Source organism: Drosophila miranda, chromosome 4, assembly GCF_003369915.1.
Source record: "Drosophila miranda strain MSH22 chromosome 4, D.miranda_PacBio2.1, whole genome shotgun sequence".
In the NCBI taxonomy this organism is placed as follows: domain Eukaryota; kingdom Metazoa; phylum Arthropoda; class Insecta; order Diptera; family Drosophilidae; genus Drosophila; species Drosophila miranda.
In genome coordinates, this window is record NC_046677.1 from 5,457,459 (window position 1) to 5,483,434 (window position 25,976).

Here is a 25,976-nt window from a genome sequence, read left to right on the forward strand (position 1 = left end):
GCCAAAAAGTTAAGCAGAAAACCGGTGATGATGGGACTTATAAGATACATAAATCTACACACACTTAGATACTACCACACTCACATACACACATATGCTCGTATGTGTGTATGCATCTGCGTTGTCAGATAATATCCAAAAAAGTTTCTTCCTTTTTCTTTGCATTTATTTTTATATGCCTTTTGCCTTAGCATATGCTTGTTTATGGCCCTCTGCGTTTTCCTGCTTCTTCTGCTCTGTTTCTGCTGCCTGTCTTTTTCTCTCCGTCGCCGTCTCCGTCGCAGCTTCAGTTTCGCTTTTCTTCGTGTAAAGTTTATTTTTGTTACTTATTATTATTATTCCAACGCAGCTTTTCTTGTTGGTCTTTCCCCTCATTCTGTGTGCGTATTTTTCTGTAATTAATTTCGTGCTTCGAAACATCTGCAGCTGAAGATTTTTACTGCAGCCGAAATTACGCATACGCCCCGTGTAATGCAGACAGACATCTTGATTGCTTGGTTTTGCTTTCATCTTGGGCTACAATTTCGTGGCCAAATGTTTGCCTTAAAGTTCTCTCCCGTTGAATGGCAATTTGTTAAACAAAATGAAATGCTGTAAATAAATATTTTTGCCAAAGAAACAGACGAGCGAGGGTCGGTTAAAGTGGCCGAGACAGGGGCCTACAGAGTGGGACACACAACAAAATTCTTGCAAATTTCATACGAAACTCCGAGTGCAGCAAACGGCGCAATGTGCAATGCGCCGTAGCGGTGCCCAAAGGGAAAACGGAAGCCCCAGAAAACTGTGGGAATACCACCGACCGACTACAACGACGTTCCACATGAGCAGTCCAGCTTAGAGTCGAGTGTAGAGCATAGCATATGGGTTCTACCATCTAGGTAAACGTTGAATACACACTTTAAAAAATACTAGAAAAATCGATCAAAGAAATTTCTATATAATAAAGGCTTTAATCTTTCAATTTTCACTAAATTTTTGTTTATTAGCCATCTGCTAAATCTCTTTTGAAATAAAGTGACAAAATGCACTGGCAAATTCCTTCTCTGTAGAGCTCATCCGACAGTCACTCAATCTGAAACATTTACTAGGTGGTTTGGTCTTGCATTTGCCTATGTGCCACTGCCACCGCAATGTCGCGTCGCGTCGCGAGTCGTTGCAAGGCAAACAACCCACAGAGACAGGGGAATGTGGCATGAAAGGGAGTACCAGACTGGAGTACAGCTCCAGCTCCTCCAGAGAGTGTGCCTCCTTGAAACCAGAAGTTTTCATGCATTATTTTCTCTCCCATTCCACTTTTCGTGTGCACATCTTTTTCGCTCGCTACTCTCGGTCTACGTTTGTGGCATAATCCGACGGGAAGAGTGGAAGGATCACACAAATCAGTGGAGAAAATTTGTCAAACAGCAACAATTCTCAGGATAACTAATCCACTCACAGATTTCACACTTCAATTTCCGCAAAGGTGGGTACGCCACATCCTCATCCTTGCGACACACACACAAACACAAAAACGCAGACAAGTTGCAAGCTATTTGTTGTTGCTGTGTTGCACCCCCCATCGTTATTGTTGCCATGTTCCATGTCGTTTTCCATTTCGATTGTGTCACTTACATGTTGCACTGCTGCTGCTGCTGCTGCTGCTGCCACTGCCACTGCCGCCAAGCACAAAAATTGCCAAACACGAGTACGGATTGTGAGCTGTAGAAAGTGGCATGAGGCATGGGGCATGGGGCATTGGGCATGGGCCCAACCGGAACAGCCAATGATTTGAGGAGTGCGCCCCGGCAATTTCACATCGGGCACGTATGCAAACAGTGGCCAAAATGTGGGCGTTCTTCTCTGCCGCCCCCAAAAAGGCCCCGTGGCGACTGTGTACACCAAAAACTGTCGGGTACAATTTTGTCGGCTGGGGGTAAGAAAAACGCATAAACAAGCAACAGAAAAAATCAACAGAAATTTTATCCAAAATATTCGTACTCTTAGATACCTGCTAAAAAAAGATCTTGATAAGAAAATTTTCATTAGAATATCTGCTTGCTTGTGGCGGGAGAATGCTTGAACCTTCAGGTTTAGAACATGCACTGCTTTAAAAACGGACCCAGCCTTCAGGTTTTACTGACGAAGGTTTAACAGATGCACTCCTTCCACTGCAGTGCACTGCTTGAACCAAACATTCCGGCTTCAGCATGATGCACTGCTTTTAGGATCATATTAAGGGAAATAGTGCAAGGTTACGAACTTATCCACACATCAAATACACCTCTAAGCTCCAACAAATACCCTGTATAAAAACGAGAATACGTTGCCCAAACAACTGCAATATGACAAATTCTGCTTCGTCTCTCCTTGGTCCTCTATAGAGTTTAAGGGGATGTGTGATGGTCCTGCCCTCGAGTACAATTTCCGTTGCACCGACACAATAGCCAAAAAGAGAGAGAGAAAAAGCTGCAAATCTATGCCTAACTACAAAGTAAGCAAAAATCGGAACTGGTTACAGATTGAGCCGTTGTTTGGGGGGAGGGAGAAGGCGACTCTGGTATGTCATCGTCGTGGTTTGTTGCCTCAAGGCTGCTGCATATTGGAGTGGATGATGGAAATGCATTGAAATGCAAGTAACGACAGAAGATTCGAGCAATTTTCACTCACAAGAGTAAATAAGGTTTCTGCAGGTTTCAGATTATGCTGGGAAGATCCAGCGTTTTCAGAGTGCTATGAAGCAAATCAAAATTCATCTAAGGGTACTATGATCAGACCAGAACAGGAAAAGATCTCAACTACCAGTTAAATATTTATACCGTACCGTCTTATGACAATATGACACCTGGAAAGACCCACATAACACTTTCAACCCCAAACTGCCAACCTTTTTTGGTGGCCCATTTATAATGTCGTCGCAGAAACGTTATGAAAATGCATTTTTCGGTGCTGTCCTGTCCCTGTGCCCAACGCGACAATAAGAAACGCAGCGAACAAAACAGCTGTAAAGAATGAAAAAAATGGCCCCCGACTTCTGGCATAAAATATCACACGTTGAAAACCGTTTTTCGCGCGCATTTGGTAAGGCATTTAATTAAATTCATTTTTATTTTTAGCGTCACATAAAATATGCGCTGAAGAAAAAGGACACATACAAAATGGAACAGAGGACCACAAGAAGGAGGACCGAAAGGAGTGCGCAAAAAAAAGGTGTTAATGGTGTGACTATGAAATTCCATTTGCATACCACACCTAAGCCAAAAGGACCTAAAACAAAAAAATTATAATTAAAATACCATAAGCATAGTTTTTTTTTTTTTTTTGCTTTTTATGTCACAAAAAAAGGAGCAATCATTTTAAATATAATTTTTCTTACATTTTTTTTCTGTGTTTGCTTTGGTTGTTCCCGCACTGTCCGGCTGCTGGCTAAAGTAATGGTAATTAGCCATGGAAAAATCCATTAACCGTATACCGGGAACAGAGGAATACCCAAAACAGGTGGCATTTTCATTCCCATTTTCTTTAGCATTTTCCATTTCAATGACGACGCCAGAGACAACGCATGATCGCAAATTCAAAGAACAAAAGCACACTAATTCCAATAACCGCAGAGTATACCCCTAGAATGAGAACTTCCTTCATTTTTAGACTAGTCTTATCATCTTTGAAGGACTCCTCGGTGATCGGCTCATACGGAGAGGGTCCAAAGTAAAGGCTGACCAAGAGAATCGTTAGACTGACATTACAAATCCAAACGCAAGAGCGTTCAAAGCGTGTCATCGTATAGAGCGTATTGCGGCTTAGCCACGGCCCCGTCATGGGGCTGATCAAAAACCAATTGTTGAAACGCTGCTCGAAACTATTCCGGAAACGTCGCGTCCAGGACTGCACGGGCCTTGCATTTGACGAGTGTGTGAAGTAGGGGGAATGAATGAAGGGCGTGTACCCCTCCTCGATCCATCTCTCGACTATAAAAAGTTGCTCCATATCATTCTCCAAATCGACAACACTCACCGACCGGCAATACCATCTCGGATACCGTCCATTCCGATCGATGCCAAAGGCCAGGCGGGTGGGTATTTGAACGCTACCGGCAGGCAGATTTATTTTATTGATGCTATTCCGTAGGAGACGCGGTCGTGCTGGATCCTGTGATACGATGTACGAGGACTGACTGGACTTGTTAGATTTGAAGTACAATTTGATGTTGGAAGTGGTCCCAGCAAACTCATGACCGCCAGTTTTGATCAGTACAAGAATGGCCTTTTCCGAATCGAACTTCATGTCCTCCCTGAACCGCACATGCTTTTTTCTGCACTGCTGGACACGCCGATGCTGATGGGCGACCATCCGACCGATATACGTTAAAAGTACCACCAAAAGCAGTAGGAGCAACATCGCAAACAAGGCAAACATATACCAATTTGTCTCCAGTATGGGAAAGACGAACACCGTAATATGTCGTTCGGCGGCTACGGGAAATATGCGAGCGGCTAGCGATCCCAAGATGGTGCAGGTGCATCCGACAAAAATATCATCCCTGTTTTCCAATTTTGTTGTGCAATATTTTTTACTCCAACCGGGGTTCAACGAGCGATTCAACCAAAATGTACACAGATATGACTCAAGGAGAATCGAGTAATTGAGACCATTTTCAATTAAGTTCTGCAGAATGTGAATGTGGAAGAAAATATACATATAGATTAGTTATCGATAGTATATATTCCTTGTAAAGGCATATTGTAAAAAATATACGAACTACAGCATACAAACGACACATAAAACAACGTCTAATTAATGTCTATATATCAAAGAACAAGGAAGGGGAACATTGACTCGACTGCTGCATCGAGTACTCAGTCAGTATGGCTTTTCTCCGGCATAGGCCGCACACACTGCACTACGAAGAGTGTGTGATAGAGAGAGACAGAAAATGACTAAGCGCGTGGTTACGCTATCGAAGCCACTGTAATTTCATTTGTTTCATGACAGAGATTTTCGTCCTTTAGAGAGGTGTGGAAAGGGGAGTAGCAGAACTTTGAAAACTACTATTTTTTTTAGTGTGATATCTTAGGAGTCTGAATAAAAAATTTCGTTGCTCTAGCTCTTATAGTCTCTGAGAGGCGTCAAACAAGACGGACGGATATAAAAAAAATTTTTGATTTGGAATTTGAAAGCCTAAATTTTTTTTAAAGATTTGGTTCCGATTTATCTGCTTTTCAGAATAGCAAAGTTCCCTACAACCGGATGTAAAATACTAAAGTTATCTGAAACGAGGGGGAACGTTGTGAGTTGCTACGGAAACCGCAACTCTACAGTTATACCCGATACTAAGTCAGTATGGCTCTCCTCCGGCAGACGCTGCTAATATTAAACGACACGACAAAGAGTGCGTGCGAGAGAGACAGAAAATCAGTCTGAGCATGACGTCGTGCGCTGCGTAGCCAGTGCAAATTGATTTGTTCCTTTTGGCTATAAAAATTATCTGATCTGGTCCAGATTCAGCAATCTGACAGATATGGTCGTTATCTATGATTCTGCGTTTTTAGTTTTCTCGAATGTGCAATATTGTGGATGCAACAGATTTTCGTCCTTTGTGCGGGCGGAAGGGGGTGGGGCGAAATTCTGAGATATACGTTTTATAGTGAGATCTAACAGAAGTGCGGATACCAAATTTGGTTACTCTAGCGTTAATAGTCTCTGAGATTTGTGAATATCCCCAGATTTTCGTCCTTTGCAGGGGCGGAAGGGGGTTTGGCGAAATTTTGAAACAAACTTGTCAAGGTTCGATATCACAGGAGTGTGAATACCAAATTCGGTTGCTCTAGGCTTTATAGTCTCCGAGATCTAGGAACTCACATTTTGTGTGACTGCTAGAGAGAGACAAAGCGAGAGAGAATGAAATTGTTTTCTTAATTCTGGCTATAATAATTATACGATCTGGTTCAGATTTTGCACTCTAGAAGATATGGTTATCCTTCACGATTCTGCGTTTTTTTTTTTGTTTTCCCGTATCTTTGAAATTGTGAATGCCACAGATCTTCGCCTTTTGTGGGGGCGGAAGTGGGCGGGGCGAAGATTTGATATATACTTGTAACAGCGACATATCACAAAAGTCCGGATATAAAATGTCGTTGCTCTAGCTCTTATAGTCTTTGAGCACTAGGCGCTCATAGGGACGGACAGACGGAAAGACGGACAGACAGACATGGCTCAATCGACTCGACTATTGATGCTGATCAAGAATATATACACTTTATGGGGTCGGAAACGATTCCTTCTGGACGTTACACACATCCATTTTTACTAAAAATCTAGTATACCCCCAAACTCATTTAGAGTATCGGGTACAATAATATTTTAAAAATGTAAAAAAATAAGAATGAAATCGCATGTAATATAAAACCTCTCTTTTTCAAGCTTTTCTTACTTTTACTTTACTCGGCTTGCGTGGTCTATTATCATTTTGATCATCTTCGAACTTATGCTCTCTACTGAGTACACCCACATAGGCAATGGAAGTGCCAGGGCAGTTGTTCGTCATCCAAATGCGTTTTCCCTTCATGTTTGGCGTTATGTGACAAGCTTTTTCCCTGATTTCGTGCATTTTTGGTTTTTGGTTCAAACTCATGAAAATAAGTATTTCCTCTGTGACATGACCGATGCGCACAGCCAACACACTTTTCGATCTCAAGGGTATCTTATAAACATGTATGTGAGAGTGGCTCTCAATGGTGCTGTTGGTCATCCACTTGACAAATTCTGGATTCGCACTGAATTTGGATATGTTCAAGTGATAATTCAACGGATTTTTAAGCGGTAAACGCGCCGCCATAGGGTAGTTCTTTTTGGGACTGTACGCATGAACAATGAGTACATTTGTCTCCGACGGCAATGGCTCCGGATACCACCAGTACATGTTGTGAAAGTTCTGCTGCGAAATGATCTGAAAGAGCACTGCGGGATCAGCCAGTAGGTCCCGCAGCTCCCCAAGGAGCCCCGCCGAGATGTGAACATGGAACATATCATCAACGGTATTTACAGTAATATTTTCGATAGGTTCTGTTACTTCTGTTACATTCATTTGATATGAAATGCCGCCCTGGAACATTGATAACGCTCTATCGTAGGGATGGTGTCGCTTGGTGCCGAGAACACCCAGATAGTATACACATTTATACAGATACCATGTTTCCAATAGCCACCAATTGATGCGGATCAGGGTGGCCGGATCCACATCCATCTCAAATTTTCTCTCTGCACCCAAATTCTGACCCATTTTGCAAATTTCATCTTGGGTCTTGCACTGTGCAGGTGGATGCTTTTCTGTTGGCAAGGCCAGTGTGGACACGAAAAAGACGTGGTGCTCGGTGAGCGCGTTGTACGCTGCCCGATGTAGCCATTCGATGTCTTGGATTATCTGCTCGAACACCACGCTCATTCGAGTAAATATTTGAGCAACCATGGCTGCTTCTTTATAGTCCATGGGCATCAAACGTTCAACAACTTGACAGGCCAACACTGAGAGCTGTTCGAGCTGTGCACCCGTTGTTATGGTTCCCCTGTCTAGGTATTCGTAGACCTCTATGCCCTCGGCAGATGTTTCAATCTTCTGAATAGCCACCAGTGTCTTGACATAGGCCTTGTTCCATCTACCACGCGACAGCAAGTACGGCACCTCTCTTATATAGTTCTTCACATCCGAAAGATGCTTTAGCGTATTGTTTTCGTTGTAATCACCTATTTTTTTGGTTTTAAGCACTGTGACCTTAAGTTGTACATCTATGCACATGTCAAGGTAATCGCATATAGATACATTTAACTCGTTGGTGGACGGTAGTGTCAATTTGTACAGTGGGTAGGGTACATTCGAATCGATGACGTTCAGTGCGACTGTATACCTAAATTGTAATGGTGGATATTTCGTTTCGAAGCCTTTGCAAGGCACGTAAAAGTATGTATGGGCCTCCATTCCTTTAACTGGAAATATCGTGCATTCTCCATTCTGTGGTCCATCGTTTCGTTTCATTATTAAATTCGCCGCACCCGTGAGGCCATCCTTTAGTCTAATCTCCAGTCGTATCAGCAGCTCCGCCTCAGTATGTTGCGTTACAAGATTTTTAAATTTGGACTCTATCTTTGGCTGTCCTCCTTGCACTGTCACATACCATCTATAGCGATAAATCTTTGAATCACAATCAACACATTCACCCGACAAGTGGAAACTATCGATGGGGGCATACGTTTTCATTAAGCAATTTCGATGGCAAAGTATATGTGCCGTGATGGTACGATGCTTGACAGCTTGAAGCATTTGATATACCGTGACATGTACGCGGAAATCCATTCGCGAAACCATTGACAAACTGTAGTTATAGAAACTGCCGAGTTTCAATGAATATGGTGGTAAACTTATCTTTTCCTCTGTGGAATATCCCATTTCAGGATTATTGATTGAGGGTTTGTGTGCTTAAATAGTATTCGTAACGTACTCACTAGTACTCATTTTTGGACGACAGTACTTGTTTTTCGGATCATCTACGCTGACACAGCCCCAAAGGAATATCCTGGAATAATCTTCTGTCCGTGCCCTCGATCTGTCTCTACTTCTGCTGGCATCCATCACAATCTCACGCGCAAAGTTGGCCTTTCGATTCATGTTACCCCGGATTCTAGGTTCCACTTGAGGTGCGACCATTCGTACGTAACACTAAATGGGAAATCCGATTATCATTTGTGATCGATCATCTTTACGTAAATACATATGTACTTACCCTGGCCACACAATTTATGCCATTTATAATCGAATTTACACGCAAGAGAAATAAAAAACGAACCAAACGTGGATTGTATTTAAATTTTACCTTATATGGTGGTATCTTGAGCACAAGGCCCTTGGATATACCCGCATGACCAACCAGATCTGTGTGTGGTAGATAGATATTAGCATGAACTTTCACTTTAAGATATAATAATCATTACATGTCTCCCTCAAATCATAAAAGTTCCAATCCACATGATCGTATTCTAAATTGTCGCATTCGTCTCCTAATTCGGCAAAGAATTGCAAATGACTCCGGGGTGAGACATCTATAGGTTCATCGGGATTCTTGCAGAAGGGCAGAGTCAACATCGGATTACAGCTCATGGATTTTGGAAATAATATTTTGATACCACGTCGTGCTTTGTGTGCTAAAATCTTTCCCCGATTCTTAAAAGCCTTAATGATGATATACACGTAGCGTTGATACGAGTTGAAGTAACTGGCATGCGTGTGATAGTAGTAGCCACTTCTGTACGGCAGTTTGGTTACACGAATGCCATACATTCTCAATATCGATGGCAATTTTTTGGTGTAACGCCAGGGATTTGGCTTACCGTTGGGTACAGTCACTATCTCATCGATCAGATAATCATTCGTATCGGCCGTCAAGGTCATTATAAATTTTTCATCGCCTAGACTGGGCATCATGACGATAATGTGATAGCGTTTACCATAAGTCGGAAGACGATTGAACTCCATATGAGGTTCAAGGGGATACGTAATATTTCTACGTTTTCCTTGCCGTTTCCTCCTCTTGAAAAATGCTTTTTGATTTTCCCGATAATCAAGGCTTTCATTGTAGGCAGGATCCCAAAGTCGTTTGATCCTTTGCTCTTCATTATAAAATGGATTTCTCGTTTCAGGAAAGGTCTTTATGTTATTCTGGACTTCGTTACTCCAATTCAAAAAGTTACGATATCTTTTGGGTATTTTCTGTATTTGCATGAAGCTGTGTGCCGATTGATTGGAGGTTGGTTCAATGGTATCCCCTTCAAGGTCCCATTGGCTTCCCTCATTTTGGGCTTTACCATGATCCACGAACCACATTATCGATATCGTTGTCATCATGAATAACGGAAGTCTGTGCATAATAAAAACGTCTCTCAAAATGTATTAATATTTTGTAATCCATATTTTGTTGTATACAATTGTTTTTGTCATATTTTTCCAAGAGGCAATGGATATGGGAAGCACAGGTGTTCAGATATCCAAAGCGACAGCGTTTCGGTGTGGAAAATCTTCCTTCCTTTGGTTAAATGCCGCCGAAATGTGCGGTTGACAGGCAACACGAGACATTTAAACGCAGAAAACTTGCGTTTTTCTTCTTAAACTTTCTCGATACATTTTTTCCGTCTGCCTTCATAATTGTTTAAAAGTAGTTACAAATTGTGTATGTAAAAATCCTAAAAGTTTACTTCAAATACGAGTGCAAAAATTAACAAAAGCCTGGGCACAGCTGGTAATTGATTGACCACACAAAAGCACCCAGAAGGACACATCAGCAAAATCATCAACGAGAGAGTAGTACAGAAAACGTCTTAAGAGCTCCAAAACTTAATCACAAAACACAGACACGGCAAGCAGCAAAGTGAGTGTTGAACTTTTATAAACCACCAAAGACAACGGCAAGTATTCGACAATAAACAATCATACTTTATTTACTATAAACTTTACTCATGGCATGGCATAGTTTTTCTCTCTGGTTGCGTTTCTATGGATGAGTGATATGGAAGGCGAACATTTCTTAAATTGTCCGAGCAAAGCGGAATGGAATGGTATTAAATACGACTGTTTGACCGACTGTTGAGAGAACTCCTTCCGGAAATGGGTCTGCAAACTGCAAATCAAAAGTTCGTTTATCGGGAAATAATAGGGCTCGACGGCCAGGTGTTTAAAGAGTAAAAAATTGTGTTGTGTGTGAGTGTTTTTGCCTTCTTGCTTTTCGGATTCTGGGTAAGGTAATGGTAAGGTAATCCTTAATCCATGGAAAAATCCATTAGCTATAGACCGGGAATAGAGGTGTCAAAACAGGTTGCATTTTCTTTTTCATTTCCATTCCTTTAGCATTTTCCATTTCAATGCCGACGCCAGAGACAACGCATGATAGCAAATTCAAAGAACAAAAGCACACTAACTCCAATAACCGCAGAGTATACCCCTAGAATGAGAACTTCCTTCATTTGTATACGAGTCTTATCATCTTTGAAGGACTCCTCGGTGATCGGCTCATACGGAGTGGGTCCAAAGTAAAGGCTAACCAAGAGAATCGTTAGACTGACATTACAAATCCAAACGCAGGAGCGTTCAAGGCGTGTCATCGAATAGAGCGTATTGCGGCTTAGCCAGGGCCCCGTCATGGGGCTTATAAGAAACCAATTGAGGAAACGCTGTTCGAAACTGTTCCGGAAACGTCGCGTCCAGGATTGCACGGGCCTTGCATTTTCCGAGTGTGTGAAGTAGGGGGAATGAATGAAGGGCGTGTACCCCTCCACGATCCATCTCTCGACTATAAACAGTTGCTCCATATCATTCTCCAAATCGACAATACTCACCGACCGGCAATACCAGCTCGGATACCGTCCATTCCGTTCAATGCCAAAGGCTAGGTGGCTGGGTATTTCAACGTTACCGCCGGGCAAGCTTATTTTATTGACGCTATGCCGTAGAAGAAGCGGTTTTTGCGGATCCTGTGTTATGACGTACGAGGACTGTTTCCCATTCATCGATTTGAAGTAGAATTTGATGTTGGAAGTGGTCCCAGCAAATTCTTGAGCGCCTGTTTTGACCACTACAATCATATTCATTTTCGATTGAAATGTCATTTCATCCTTGAACCGCACACGCTTTTGCTTGCACTGCAGGACCTGCAGATGCCGAAGCCGATGGACGATAAGACGACCGATATACGTAAGGAGTAAGAACAACAGCAGGAGGAATAGCATCGCAAATAAGGCAAACATATACCAATTTGTCTCCAGTATGGGATAGGTCACTACCGTTATGTGTCGCTCGGCGGCAACGGGAAATATACGCGCGGCTAGCGATCCCAGGATGTTGCATGTGCATTCGACAAAAATGCCTTCCTCATTTTCTAATTTTGTGGTGCAATATTCTGTACTCCAACCTGGGTCCAACGAGCGATTTGACCAAAAGTTACACAGATATGACTCAAGAAGAATCGAATAATCGATAAAATTTGTATTTGAATTCTGCAGAGTGTGGATGAAAATATAGATATTAGTTATCGTAAAGTATATTGTGAAAAATATTATTTATTAACAACTTTAAAGTATTCGAATAGGTCAATTCTAAAAATATATAAAAAATGAAAGAAAAAAAATAGAAATAATATAATATCAAATTCAAAAAGCTAAATAAATAATAAATAAATTTGAAAAATAGTAATAACATCTAAGTAAATACACAAAAATTTAAAAATAATACAGTAGAATCTCTCGAAAAATGTGATCACTTTGTTTTTCTGCATTCTGAAAAGTTTCAATTTCTAAAAAAATTGTTTCACTGAAAATTATAAAATAACAATACATTGTTATATTTTATAACATTATTGATGCTTTTAAGGAACAACAGGAATTACATCGATAACAGATCCTTCTCTTACACTTATGTATGTCTAAAAAATCGGCAGATAACATCTCCCTTCTGATTCAACTTTCTTGACATGTTCGAGAGACGTTATCTGTGTCAGCTTTCTTTTTTACATTTTTGTACATCTGTTTCTTTTCTTCTATTCTCACAGCTGTTTTATCTCGCTCACTTCCCCCATCCAAACTGCACGGGGAAGAGTGTGTGAGAAAGCAGCCAGTGCAATTAAATTTTTTTCTTCTAGATAAAAATGATCCAATCTAGATACGGCCATCTGCTAGAAATGGTAATTTTCTATGATTCTTGGTTTTTTTTTTTGTTTTATCCTTTCTTCAAAATTGTGAAGGCCACATTTTCGTCCTTTACGGTGGCGGAAAGAGAAAGATACACTCGTAAAAGTGTGATATAACTGGAACCTGGATACAAAATTTGGTTCCTCTAGCTCTTATAGTCTCTGAGATCTAGGAACTCACATTTTGTGTGAGTGCTAGAGAGAGACAAAGCGAGAGAGAATGAAATTGTTTTCTTAATTCTGGCTATAATAATTATACGATCTGGTTCAGATTTGGCAGTCTAGAAGATATGGTTATCCTTCACGATTCTGGGTTTTTTTTTTTTTTGATTTCTCGTATCTTTGAAATTGTGAATGCTACAGATCTTCGCCTTTTGTGGGGGCGGAAGTGGGCGGGGCGAAGATTTGATATATACTTGTAACAGTGACATATCACAAAAGTCCGGATATAAAATGTCGTTGCTCTAGCTCTTATAGTCTTTGAGCACTAGGCGCTCATAGGGACGGACAGACGGAAAGACGGACAGACAGACATGGCTCAATCGACTCGACTATTGATGCTGATCAAGAATATATACACTTTATGGGGTCGGAAACGATTCCTTCTGGACGTTACACACATCCATTTTTACTAAAAATCTAGTATACCCCCAAACTCATTTAGAGTATCGGGTACAATAATATTTTAAAAATGTAAAAAAATAAGAATGAAATCGCATGTAATATAAAACCTCTGTTTTTCGAGCTTTTCTTACTTTTACTTTACTCGGCTTGCGTGGTCTATTATCATTTTGATCATCTTCGAGCTTATGCTCTCCACTGAGTACACCCACATAGGCAATGGAAGTGCCAGGGCAGTTGTTCGTCATCCAAATGCGTTTTCCCTTCATGTTTGGCGTTATGTGACAAGCTTTTTCCCTGATTTCGTGCATTTTTAGTTTTTGGTTCAAACTCATGAAAATAAGTATTTCCTCTGTGACATGAACGATGCGCACAGCCAACACGCTTTTCGACTTCAAGGGTATCTTATAGTAGTGTATTTGAGAATGACCCTCAATGGTGCTGTTGGCCATCCATTTAACGAACTCTGGATTCGCACTGAATTTGGAAATGTTCAAGTAATAATTCAACGGATTTTTAAGCGGTAAACGCGCTCCCATTGGGTAATTATTTTTGGGACTGTAGGCATGAACAATGAGTACATTTGTCTCCGATGGCAATGGCTCCGGATACCACCAGTACATGTTGTGAACGTTCTGCTGCGATATGATCTGAAAGAGCACTGCGGGATCAGCCAGTAGGTCCCGCAGCTCCTTAAGGAGCTCCGCCGAAATGTGAACATGGAACATATCATCAACGGTATTTACAGTAATTTTTTCGATAGGTTCTATTACCTCTATTACATTCATTTGATAGGAAATGCCGCCCTGAAACGTGGACAGAGCCCTATCGTAGGGATGGTGTCGCTTGGTGCCGAGAACACCCAGATAGTATACACATTTATACAGATACCATGTTTCCAATAGCCACCAATTGACGCGATGCAGTGTGACCGGATCCAATTCTGCCTCAAGTTTCCTCTCTGCACCCAAACTCTGACCCATGTTACAATTTTCATCATGGGTTTTGCACTGTGCCGGCGGATGCTTCTCCGTTCGCATGGCCAGTCTGAACATGAAAAATAAGTGATGATCGGTGAGCGCGTTGTACGCTGCCCGATGTAGCCATTCGATGTCTTGGATTATCTGCTCGAATACCTGGCTCATTCGTGTAAATATTTGTGCAACCATGCCTGCTTCCTTATATTCCATGGGATTCAAACGGTCAATAACTTGACAGGCCAACACTGAGAGCTGTTCGAGCTGTGCACCTGTTATTATGTTTCCCCTATCTAGGTGTTCGTAGACCACTCTGCCCTCGGATGGTGTTTCAATCCTCTGAATAGCCACCAGTGTCTTGACGTAGGCCTTATTCCATCTACCACGCGTCAACAAGTACGGCACCTCACTTATATAATTCTGCAGATCCGAAAGGTGCTTTAGCGTATTGTTTTCGTTATATTCACCTATTCTTTTGGTTTTAAGCACTGTGACCTTAAGTTGTACATCTATGCACATGTCAAGGTAATCGCATATAGATACATTTAACTCGTTGGTGGACGGTAGTGTCAATTTGTACAGTGGGTAGGGTACATTCGAATCGATGACGTTCATTGCGACTGTATACCTATATTGTAATGGTGGATATTTCGTTTCGAAGTTTAGGCAAGGCACGTAAAAGTATGTACGGGCCTCCACTCCACTGAGTGGAAATATATGGCATTCTCCATTCTGTGGTCCATCGTTTCGTTTCATTATTAAATTCGCCGAACCCATGATCCCATCCTTCAGTATGATCACCAGTGTTATCAGCAGCTCCTCCACAGTATGTTGCGTTACAAGATTTTTAGATGTTGACACGGACCAACTTGTCGGATCCCCAGGAAATGTCAAATACCATCTATAGCGATAAATCTTTGAATCACAATCAACACATTCACCCGACAAGTGGAAACTATCGATGGGGGCATACGTTTTCATTAAGCAATTTCGATGGCAAAGTATATGTGCCGTGATGGTACGATCCTTGACAACTTCCAACATTTGATATACCGTGGCATATACGCGGTAATCCATTCGCGAAACCATTGTCAAACTGAAGTTATAGAAACTGCCGAGTTGCAATGAATATGGTGGTATTATTATCTTTTCCTCTGTGGAGTATTCCATTTCAGGATTATTGATTGAGGGTTTGTGTGCTTAGATAGTATTTATAATGCACTCACTAGTACTCATGTCTGGACGACAGTACTTATTTTTCGGATCATCTACGCTGACACAGCCCCAAATGAATATCCTGGAATTATCTTCTGCTCGTGTCCTCGATCTGTCTCTACTTCTACTGGCATCCATCACAATCTCACGCTCGAAATTGACCCGACGATTCATGTTACCCCGGATTCTCGGTTCCGTTCGAGGTGCGAGCATTCGTACGTAACACTAAATGGGATCTCAGATCATAATTTTGTATCGATCATCTCTCTGTAAATATTTACATACCCTTGCCACACAATTCACGCCATTTATAATTGCATTTACTCGCAAAATAAACACAAATTTTCCGAGGTTTGGATTGTATTTATATTTCATCTTATACGGTGGTAGCTTGAGCGCAAGGCCTTTGGTGATACCCGCATGACCAATCAAATCTGGGTGTAGTAGCTAGATTTTAGTATGAATATTAATATTAAGAACAAATATTCATTACGTGTCTCTCTTATATCATAAAAGTTCCAATCCACATGATCGTATTCAAAACTCTCGCATTCGTCTCCTAACTCGGCAAAGAATTGCAAATGACTCCGGGGTGAGACTTCTATAGGTTCATTGGGATCCTTGCAGAAAGGCAGATTAAACATCGGGTCACAAGTCATGGCTTTTGGGAATATTATTTTGATATCACGTCGTGCCTTACGTGCCAAATTTCTTTTTCGATTATTGAAGGCCGTAATGAGGATATAAACGTAACGCTGATGAGAGTTGAAGTAACTAGCATGCGTGTGATAGTAGTAGCCACTTCTGTACGGCAGCCTGGTAACACGAATGCCATACTTTCTCAAAATCGACGGCAAGTATTTGGTGTAACGCCAAGGATTTGGCTTACCGTTGGGCACAGTCACTATCTCATCGATCAGATAATCATTCGTATCGGCCGTCAAGGTCATTATAAATTTTTCATCGCCCAGGCTGGGCATCATGACGATAATGTGATAAAGTCTGCCATAAATCGGATGACGATTGAATTCCATGTGAGGTTCAAGGGGATACGTAATATTTCTACGTTTTCCTTGCCGTTTCCTCCTCCTGGAGAATGCTTTTTGGTTTTCCCGATAATCAAGGCTTTCATTGTAGGCAGGATCCCAAAGTGTTTTGATTCTTTGCTCTTCATTATGAAATGGATTTCGCTTTGCAGGAAAGGTCTTCATGTTATTCTGGACCTCGTTACTCCAAATCAAAAAGTTACGATATCTTTTGGGTATTTTTTGTACTTGCATGAAGCTGTGTGCCGATTGATTGGAGGTTGCTTCAATGGTATCCCCTTCAAGGTCCCATTGGCTTCCCTCATTTTGGGCTTTACCATGATACATAAACCACATCATCGATATCGATGTCATCATGAGGCACAGAAGTCTTTGCATAGTACAAACTTCTCTAAAAATTTATCAATACTTGGAATCCATATTTGTGTAGACATTTGTTTTTGTCATATATTTCCAGTTGACTCAAGAGGCAATGCGAATGGGAAGCACCGGTCCAAAGGCCAAAAAAGCATACAAGTGCACTTCAAATACTAGTCCAGAAAGGAGAAATAGCCTGGTACAGCTGGTAATTTACACATCCCCACAATTCTCAACGAGAGAGCAACAACGAACAAGACTTAACCCAGAGCTCCAATCATTTTTCCCACTCCAATTACCATTTTCATTTGCATTTACAAAATCCATTTAAATCAAATGAAATTAAGTCACAAAACACAGACACGGCAAGCAGGAAATTGTGTGCTGCATTTTTATAAGCCGCCGAAAACAACGGCAAGTATTCGACAATAAACAAACATACTTTTATCTGTAATAATAGGACTCAAATGCCAGGTGTTTAAAGGGCAAACATTTTTTGTGTGAGTGTGTTTGCGTTCTTGCTTTCCTTAAGCATTTTCCATTTCAATGCCGACGCCAGAGACAACGCATGATCGCAAATTCAAAGAACAAAAGCACACTGATTCCGATAACAACAGAATATGCCCCTAGGATGAGAACTTCCTTCAGTTTTAGACTAGTCTTTTGATCTTTGAGGGACTCCTCGATGACCGGCTCAAACGGAGAGGCTCCAAAGTAGAGACTGACCAAGAGAATCGTTAGACTGACATTACAAATCCAAACGCAAGAGCGTTCAAATCGTGTCATCGTATAGAGCGTATTGCGGCTTAGCCACGGCCCCGTCATGGGGCTGATCAAAAACCAATTGAGGAAACGCTGTTCGAAACTGTTCCGGAAACGTCGCGTCCAGGATTGCACGGGCCTTGCATTTTCCGAGTGTGTGAAGTAGGGGGAATGAATGAAGGGCGTGTGCCCCTCCTCGATCCATCTTTCGACTATAAAAAGTTGCTCCATATCATTCTCCAATTGGGCAATAGACACCGTCCGGCAATACCATCTCGGATACCGTCCATTCCGTTCGATGCCAAGGGCCAGACGGGTGGGTATTTGCACGCTATCGCCAGGCATGCTTATTTTATTGATACTATTCCGTACGAGACGTGGTCGCATCGGATCCTGTGATATCATGTACGAGGACTGTCTGCCATTGTACGATTTAAAGTAGAATTTGATGTTGGAAGTGGTTCCAGCGAACTCATGACCGCCAGTTTTGATCACTACAAGTATTGCCTTTTCCGGATTAAACGTCATGTCCTTCTTGAACCGTACATTCTTCTTCTGGCACTGCTGGATAGGCCGACGCACCAGGTCGCCCATACGACTGATATACGTAAGAAGTACCAACAAAAGCAGTAGGAGTAGCATCGCAAATAAGGCAAACATATACCAATTTGTCTCCAGTATGGGAAAGACTAACACCGTAATATGTCGTTCGGCGGCAACGGGAAATATGCGCGCGGCTTGCGATCCGAGGATATCGCAGGTGCATTCGACAAAAATGCCATCCCTATTTTCTAATTTTGTGGTGCAATATTCTGAACTCCAACCGGGGTTCAATGAGCGATTCAACCAAAAGTTACACTGATATGACTCAAGGAGAATGGAATAGTTCAGGCCATTTTTAATTGATTTCTGCAGAATGTGGAAGAATACATAGATATTAGTTATCGTAAATTTATGTATGTTGAAAATATAACATTCAAGGATATGAGATAAATAAAAAAAAACACACATCAAATTTAAAAATAATTAAATTAAAAACTAAGAATAAATTTAAAAAAACTATCGGACAATATCGGAAATAATCAATAAAGTAAACGAGGGGGAACGTTGGGAGTTGCTGCGGGAGCCGCAACTCTACATTTATACCCGACACTTAGTCAGTATGGCTCTCTTCCGGCAGACGGACAGACGGACGGACGGACAGACGGACAGACAGACTCGGTCGACTCGGCTATTGATGCTGATCAAGAATATATATATGTGTTTTTTGGGTGTTAGACATACCCACTTTCAATAAAACTCTAAGATACCTCTATACTTTCCGAGTTCCGGGTATCACAATTAAAAAATCAACGAAAAGTAAACTAAATAAAATTTTAAAAATTAAAAAAATCTATCGAAAAAATACAAAAGTATCTGAAATCTCAATTTGGTTCAAAATAGGAATGAAATCGATTAAGATCAGTAAAAAACAAACCTGTTTTTTTGAGCTTTTCGTACCTTTACTTGACTCCTCCTTGACGACTCGTCATGTCTATTATCATTGTGATCATCTTTGAGCATATGCTCTCTACTGAGTACACCCACATAGGCAATGGAAGTGCCAGGGCAGTTGTTCGTCATCCAAATGCGTTTTCCCTTCATGTTTGGCGTTATGTGGCAAGCGCTTTCTCTGATTTCGTGCATTTTTGGTTTTTTGTGCAAAGATATAAAAATAAGTGTGTCCTCTGTCACAAGAACGATGCGCACAGCCAACACACTTTTCGATCTCAATTGTATCTTATAAACGTGTATGTGAGAGTGGCTCTCGATGGTGCTGTTTGCCATCCATTTGACGAACTCTGGATTCGCACTGAATTTGGAAATGTTCAAGTAATAATTCAACGGATTTTTAAGCGGTAAACGCGCTCCCATTGGGTAATTATTTTTGGGACTGTAGGCATGAACAATGAGTACATTTGTCTCCGATGGCAATGGCTCCGGATACCACCAGTACATGTTGTGAACGTTCTGCTGCGATATGATCTGAAAGAGCACTGCGGGATCAGCCAGTAGGTCCCTTAGCTCCTTAAGGAGCTCCGCCGAAATGTGAACATGGAACATATCATCAATGGTATTTACAGTTATATTTTCGATAGGTTCTGTTACCTCTGTTACATTCATTTGATAGGAAATGCCGCCCTGGAACATTGACAGAGCTCTATCGTAGGGATGATGTCGCTTGGTGCCGAGAACACCCAGATAGTATACACATTTGTACAGATACCATGTTTCCAATAGCCACCAATTGATGCGCTTCAGGGTGACCGGATCCACATCCATCTCAAATTTCCTCTCTGCACCCAAACTCTGACCCATGTTACAATTTTCATCATGAGTCTTGCACTGCGCCGGTGGATGCTTTTCCGTTCGCATGGCTAGTGTGGACACGAAAAAAAAGTGGTGCTCGGTGAGCGCGTTGTACGCTGCCCGATGTAGCCATTCGATGTCTTGGATTATCTGCTCGAACACCACGCTCATTCGAGTAAATATTTGAGCAACCATGGCTGCTTCTTTATAGTCCATGGGCATCAAACGGTCAATAACTTGACAGGCCAACACTGAGAGCTGTTCGAGCTGTGCACCCGTTATTATGGTTCCCCTGTCTAGGTATTCGTAGACCTCTGTGCCCTCGGCTGATGTTTTAATCTTCTGAATAGCCACCAGTGTCTTGACATAGGCCTTGTTCCATCTACCACGCGTCAACAAGTACGGCACCTCACTTATATAATTCTGCAGATCCGAAAGATGCTTAAGCGTATTGTTTGCGTTGTATTCACCTATTCTTTTGGTTTTAAGCACTGTGACCTTAAGTTGTACATCTATGCACATGTCAAGGTAATCGCATATCGATACATGTAACTCGTTGGTGGACGGTAGAGTCAATTTGAACAGTGGGTACGGTACATTCGAGTCGATGACTTTCATTGCGACTGTATACCTAAATTGTAATGGTGGATATTTCGTTTCGAAGTTTAGGCAAGGCACGTAAAAGTATGTATGGGCCTCCACTCCACTGAGTGGATATATATGGCATTCTCCATTCTGTGGTCCATCGTTTCGTACCAATAAGAAATGTGCCTCTCCGGAGACACCATTCCTTAGCACGATCTCCAGTCGTATCTTTAGCTTCGGCTCAGTATGCCGTGCTACAAGATTTCTAGATTTTGACTCTATTTTTGGCTGTCCCCCTGGCACTGTCACATACCATCTATAGAAATAAACCTCTGAATCACAATCGGCACATTCACCCGAAAAGTGGAAGCTGTCGATAGGGGCATACGTTTTCAGATAGCAATTACGATGGCAACGTATGTTTGGCGTGATTGTACGTTGCTTGACAACTTCCAGCATTTGATATTCCGTGGCATAGACTCGGAAATCCATTCGCGAATACAATGTTAAACTGTAGTTATAGAAATTTCCCGGTTTCAGTGCATTTGGTGGTATTTTTATCTTTTCCTCTGTGGAGTATCGCATTTCAGGATTATTAATTGTGTTTGTGTGCTTAAGTAGTATTCGTAACGTACTCACTAGTACTCATTTTTGGACGGCAGTACTTATTTTTAGGATCATCTACGCTGACACAGCCCCAAAGGAATTTCCTGGAATAATCTTCCTTCCGTGCCCTCGATCTGTCTCTACTTTGACTGCCATCCATCACAATCTCACGTGCTGAATTGGCCCGTCGAAAAATGTTGCCCCGGATTCTTGGTTCCACTTGAAGTGCGACCATGCGTACATAACACTAAATGTGAAATCAGATTATCATTTGTGATCGATCATCTGTACGTAACTATTTACTTACCCTTGCCACACAATTCACGCCGTTTATAATCGCATTTACACGCAAGAGAAATAGAAAACGTACCAAACGTGGATAGTATTTAAATTTGATCTTATATGGTGGTATCTTGAGCACAAGGTCCTTGGTTATACCCGCATGACCAATCAGATCTGTGTGTGGTATATAGATATCAGCATGAACATTAATATTAAGAACAAAAATTTATTACGATTCTCGCTCATATCGTAAAAATTCCAATCCACATGATCGTATTCAAAACTGTCGCATTCGTCTCCTAATTCGGCAAAGAATTGCAAATGACTCCGGGGTGAGACATCTATAGGTTCATCGGGATTCTTGCAGAAGGGAAGGTTCAACATCGGATCACAACTCATGGATTTTGGAAATATTATTTTGATACCACGTCGTGCTTTGCGTGCCAAATGTTTTTTTCTATTCTTAAAAGCCCTAGTCATGATATACACGTAACGCTGATGAGAGTTGAAGTAACTAGCACGCGTGGGATAGTAGTAGCCACTTCTGTACGGCAGCCTGGTAACACGAATGCCATACTTTCTCAAAATCGACGGCAAGTTTTTGGTGTAACGCCAGGGATTTGGCTTACCGTTGGGTACAGTCACTATCTCATCGATCAGATAATCATTCGTATCGGCCGCCAAGGTCAAAACAAATTTTTCAGTGCCTAGGCTGGGCATCATGACGACAATGTGATAGAGTTTGCCATAAGTGGGATGACGATTGAATTCCATATGATTTTCTAGGGGATACGTAATATTTTTACGTTTTCCTTGCCGTTTCCTCCTCCTGGAGAATGCTTTTTGGTTTTCCCGATAATCAAGGCTTTCATTGTAGGCAGGATCCCAAGGTGCTTTGATTCTTTGCTCTTCATTATGAAATGGATTTCGCTTTGCAGGAAAGGTCTTCATGTTATTCTGGACCTCGTTACTCCAATTCAAAAAGTTACGATATCTTTTGGGTATTTTTTGTACTTGCATGAAGCTGTGTGCCGATTGATTGGAGGTTGCTTCAATGTTATCCCCTTCAAGGTCCCATTGGCTTCCCTCATTTTGGGCTTTACCATGATACATAAACCACATCATCGATATCGATGTCATCATGAGGCACAGGAGTCTTTGCATTATACAAACTTCTCTCAAAATTTATAAATACTTGTTCCATATTTGTTTTTGTAATACATTTCCATTTGACTCAAGAGGCAATGGGAATGTGAAGAGCAGGTGATCAAAGAGCCAAAAACAAAAAAAACGCTAAAATTGCAATTCAAATACGAGTCCAGAAAGGAACAAAAGTCTGGCACAGCTGGTAATTTATTGACCACACAACAGCATACAAAAGGACACATCCCCACAATTATCAACGAGTGAGCAATACAGAAAACGACTTAACGCAGAGCTCCAATTTCCATTTCCATTCGCATTTACAAAATCCATTTAAATCAAATGAAATTAAGTCAAAAAACACAGACACGGCAAGCAGCAAATTGAGTGCTGAATTTTTATAAACCACCAAAGACATCGACAAGTATTCGACAATAGACAATCATACTTTATTTACTATAAACTTTGCTCATGGCATGGCATAGTTCTTCTCTCTGTTCTGTTCCTTTAGATGGGTGATATGGGAGGCAAAAATTTCTTAAATTGTTCGAACAAATGAGAATGGAATGGTAGTAAATAGGAGTAAGAAAAAGCCAAGGCGACAAACCATTTACAGGCCAGAGCGCACTTCGCATAAAAAACAGTGAGGAATGAGTCGAAAAAAAAACATATAGAAGATGTGTGTGTGTCTTTTCGACTGCTGAGAAAATACTCTTTCCGGAAATAGGTCTGCCAACAGCCTACGCATCCTAAAAGTATGCAATCAAAAAACGCGCTTATCTGACAAAAAAAATTATTAGAAGTCCGTGTGCTTAAATAGCAAAAAACGACCCGTTTTATTCTTTCGGACTATAATAATGATCCGATCGCTGCCAGATTCTACAATCGAGTAGATATGATTTTTCTGCATGATTCTGCTTTTACGTTTTTTTTTTATATACCAAATTGGGGTTGAAAATAGTTCAGCTTTAAGTACAAAATTATATATTTCTTCTTCTAAAGGAGCTACCAATTAGATAAACCCTTCAAATAGAGTATCAAAAAACTTTAACAGTAAAGCGGAAAAAAAAATAACAAAAGAATGAAGCATTTTACGATTTGGCATGTGTGGGGAGGACCAACTGTGAGACTGTGAAGTCTACTGGGGTCTGATGAACGTTCTGTGTGGATGGGGATTGAAGCAGAGGACCACCAAGTTCAGCACTTTGGCTGTGCGTCAAGTGCTTTTCATTTTCCGAGCACGTCGCCGCGTCATAAAACAAAAACGCATGAAGCGCAACGGCCAACGGTTGGGAGGGACACACACACACACACATGGTGATGGCGGGGCACGTTTAGCATATATATTTTCACACTTGCAATCATACTTTAAGCAAAAGAGACCCCACATACCCCCCACTCTAGAGATGGTAACCGTTGGGCTAAAAAGTACTCTTTGGATAAGTCAAGCTCTTTCAGTAGTTTTCTTTTTACCATCTCTAGTACAGAGATACAGAGAAGAGAATATCTCTCACTTAAGACAAGGATAACAACGTGGGGGTGTTGAGACACAGGTTGAGACTTTCCCCATAAAAGTGCGTCGGTAGTGTCACCCAAAACTTTTGCTTTCTTTACTTTTGCTCTTTTGTACTTTTTGTTGTCCTCTTTGTGGACTGCGTGTGATGTTAATAATTTGAAGAGGAATTTGAAGGCGGCGGGCCTTTATTTTGTGGTATTTTTGATGGCACTCACTCTGTCTGCGGTTTTTGGTTTTCGCTTTAATTAAAATGTCATAGTCCCCTCCGAGAACGAGTATCATAATTAAGTTTAACTTATATTATGGATAGATAAATGAATATTAATGCCCTGTTGTTTAATAGATGTCAGTGTTTCAGTCTCTGTTTTTCCTCTGGCCTGACATTTTATTAACTGAATCGACTTAATACTTTCATATCGTGTTTGAGAAGGGTTGAGATGAAGGCTGAAGGCTGTAGAGATGTGACATTAAAAGGATTTGACGCGCGCGCGGGATGTACCGTAATTTCTCACTGACACTAATGACAGATAGAATTCTGGTGTACATTAAATATTCCAAACTGAGAAATAGTTCCCGACACACACCATCAGCATCAGCATCAGCATCTTTATCGTTATCAAAGTTCAAAAGTTCAAAGCACTCTAATGCCATCATCATCATCAGTATTATTATCATTGAATGCTTAATGGTTCTGAAAAGCAGCGTAAAACCATTCTGCAATCCTTTTTCCCCATTCAATTTCCATTCCATCCATCACTTGATGGGGAAACTCTTTGTACTCGCCTTCAACTTTCAGTTGTGGGGGTTGGGCGACTGCTGTTGCCTTCTGCTTGGGTTCTGGGGCTTTTGGTTGTGGGCCTCCGAGGTGACGTCTGTTTTGGCCATGCTGGCAACTTTGCGTGCGGTTTGTCTTTGGCCCAAACTTCTGACCCTGCGCCCTTTAATGATCCATGCCGCAAATGAATTGCAGTCCAGTTGCAAGTCCAATTGCTGCACTTGATTTGCGGTGCCACTTAATGGTTAACAATTATCTCTGCCTGACATTTGAGTGTGGTTCCCCAGAGGGACCGGCGACATGGAGGAGCCATGTGCTAACTCCCTGGATACTGCAGTTGACACTAAGTGTGTGCGTTCAAAATACATACTACATATTGATCAAATTATTTGATTAAAGAACTTTAAGTATGGGAAAGTTAGGTTTTAGTTGAAAGGCAAAGTTTATATTAGGAAAAAAATTTGTGTTATTGATTCTATGGGTAGATAGAGAAGCAATCGGCATTGGCATGCACACGACATGTATTTTGTTGTTGCCCTTTTCACTCATTTTCTTTTCTATCTTTCACTGTGCGTGTCGGAAGAGCATCAATCATGCACACGACATGTAATTTTGACGTATTCTTAGGGTTGTTTTCTTCTTCATTCTACGTTCTTCATTCGCTTGAGCGTCCTTGAGTCTAGCATCATGCGGAAGCGATTGGAAGCTTTAAACAATTGATTCTCTCTCTTTAAAACTTTTCTTTTAGTGCAGTGGAAACACTGTTTTACTCTTCTTTCGTTTCTTTTAGATCTTTACTATATTTTTCAGCAAAACTTAGTTGATTTCAAGCCACTACTCGTATAAGTGATTGATAGGGAGTAAACCCTTTTAGATTTATCAATGACTTTGGCTTCCCCCGCTTCCTGGCAACCCGCAACTAAACCGCCAAAATGTGTCAGCGGCAATTACGGGGGCATCCGACAGCCACCTAGCCACCTAGCCACCCACCGCCATGGCCATGCCCTCTCAACATCTCCAGCGCCTCAGGCACACAATATCAAT

The 25,976-nt window shown here is 41.4% G+C and overlaps 2 protein-coding genes across 4 annotated transcripts; both read right to left on the reverse strand.

Annotated features, from left to right (window-relative positions):
- Positions 1-3,040: 3,040 nt before the first annotated feature.
- Positions 3,041-16,953, reverse strand: LOC108163837. 3 transcript variants are annotated; one of them, XM_033393321.1, is made up of 7 exons: positions 16,005-16,953; positions 15,797-15,945; positions 15,523-15,736; positions 15,195-15,450; positions 6,407-8,144; positions 3,353-4,641; positions 3,041-3,243 (listed from the first exon to the last, which is right to left on the reverse strand). In XM_033393321.1, exons 1-6 carry the CDS (start codon positions 16,933-16,935, stop codon positions 3,514-3,516), a joined length of 4,416 nt encoding a protein of 1,471 aa, XP_033249212.1. In that variant the 5' UTR covers positions 16,936-16,953; the 3' UTR covers positions 3,041-3,243; positions 3,353-3,513. The 3 variants fall into 3 exon arrangements, with proteins under 3 accessions (XP_033249212.1, XP_017154838.1, XP_033249211.1); XM_017299349.2 differs by lacking the exons at positions 15,195-15,450; positions 15,523-15,736; positions 15,797-15,945; positions 16,005-16,953 and adding exons at positions 8,473-8,686; positions 8,751-8,899; positions 8,959-10,873 and having other exon boundaries at positions 3,042-3,243; positions 6,407-8,400; XM_033393320.1 differs by lacking the exons at positions 3,041-3,243; positions 3,353-4,641; positions 6,407-8,144 and adding an exon at positions 10,528-12,009 and having other exon boundaries at positions 13,454-15,450.
- A 483-nt stretch (positions 16,954-17,436) lies between these two features.
- On the reverse strand, positions 17,437-22,727 carry LOC108163836. Its single transcript, XM_017299348.2, has 5 exons — positions 21,732-22,727; positions 21,524-21,672; positions 21,250-21,463; positions 19,177-21,179; positions 17,437-18,585 (listed from the first exon to the last, which is right to left on the reverse strand). The coding sequence occupies exons 1-5, from the start codon at positions 22,660-22,662 to the stop codon at positions 17,458-17,460; spliced, it is 4,425 nt and encodes a 1,474-aa protein (XP_017154837.1). The 5' UTR covers positions 22,663-22,727; the 3' UTR covers positions 17,437-17,457.
- Positions 22,728-25,976: the final 3,249 nt, after the last annotated feature.

Coding starts and splice junctions, on each gene's coding strand:
- LOC108163837 (XM_033393320.1), bottom strand. CDS start 16,935: ATGCAAAGACTTCTGTGCCTCATGATGACATCGATATCGATGATGTGG. Junction 15,737..15,796: donor GCGTGAATTGTGTGGCAAGG/GTATGTAAATAT, acceptor GATCCCATTTAG/TGTTACGTACGAATGCTCGC. Junction 12,010..13,453: donor GCAAGCCGAGTAAAGTAAAA/GTAAGAAAAGCT, acceptor CACACTCTGCAG/AATTCAAATACAAATTTTAT.
- LOC108163836 (XM_017299348.2), bottom strand. CDS start 22,662: ATGCAAAGACTCCTGTGCCTCATGATGACATCGATATCGATGATGTGG. Junction 21,673..21,731: donor TTACGATATGAGCGAGAATC/GTAATAAATTTT, acceptor TACCACACACAG/ATCTGATTGGTCATGCGGGT. Junction 18,586..19,176: donor CAAGGAGGAGTCAAGTAAAG/GTACGAAAAGCT, acceptor CACATTCTGCAG/AAATCAATTAAAAATGGCCT.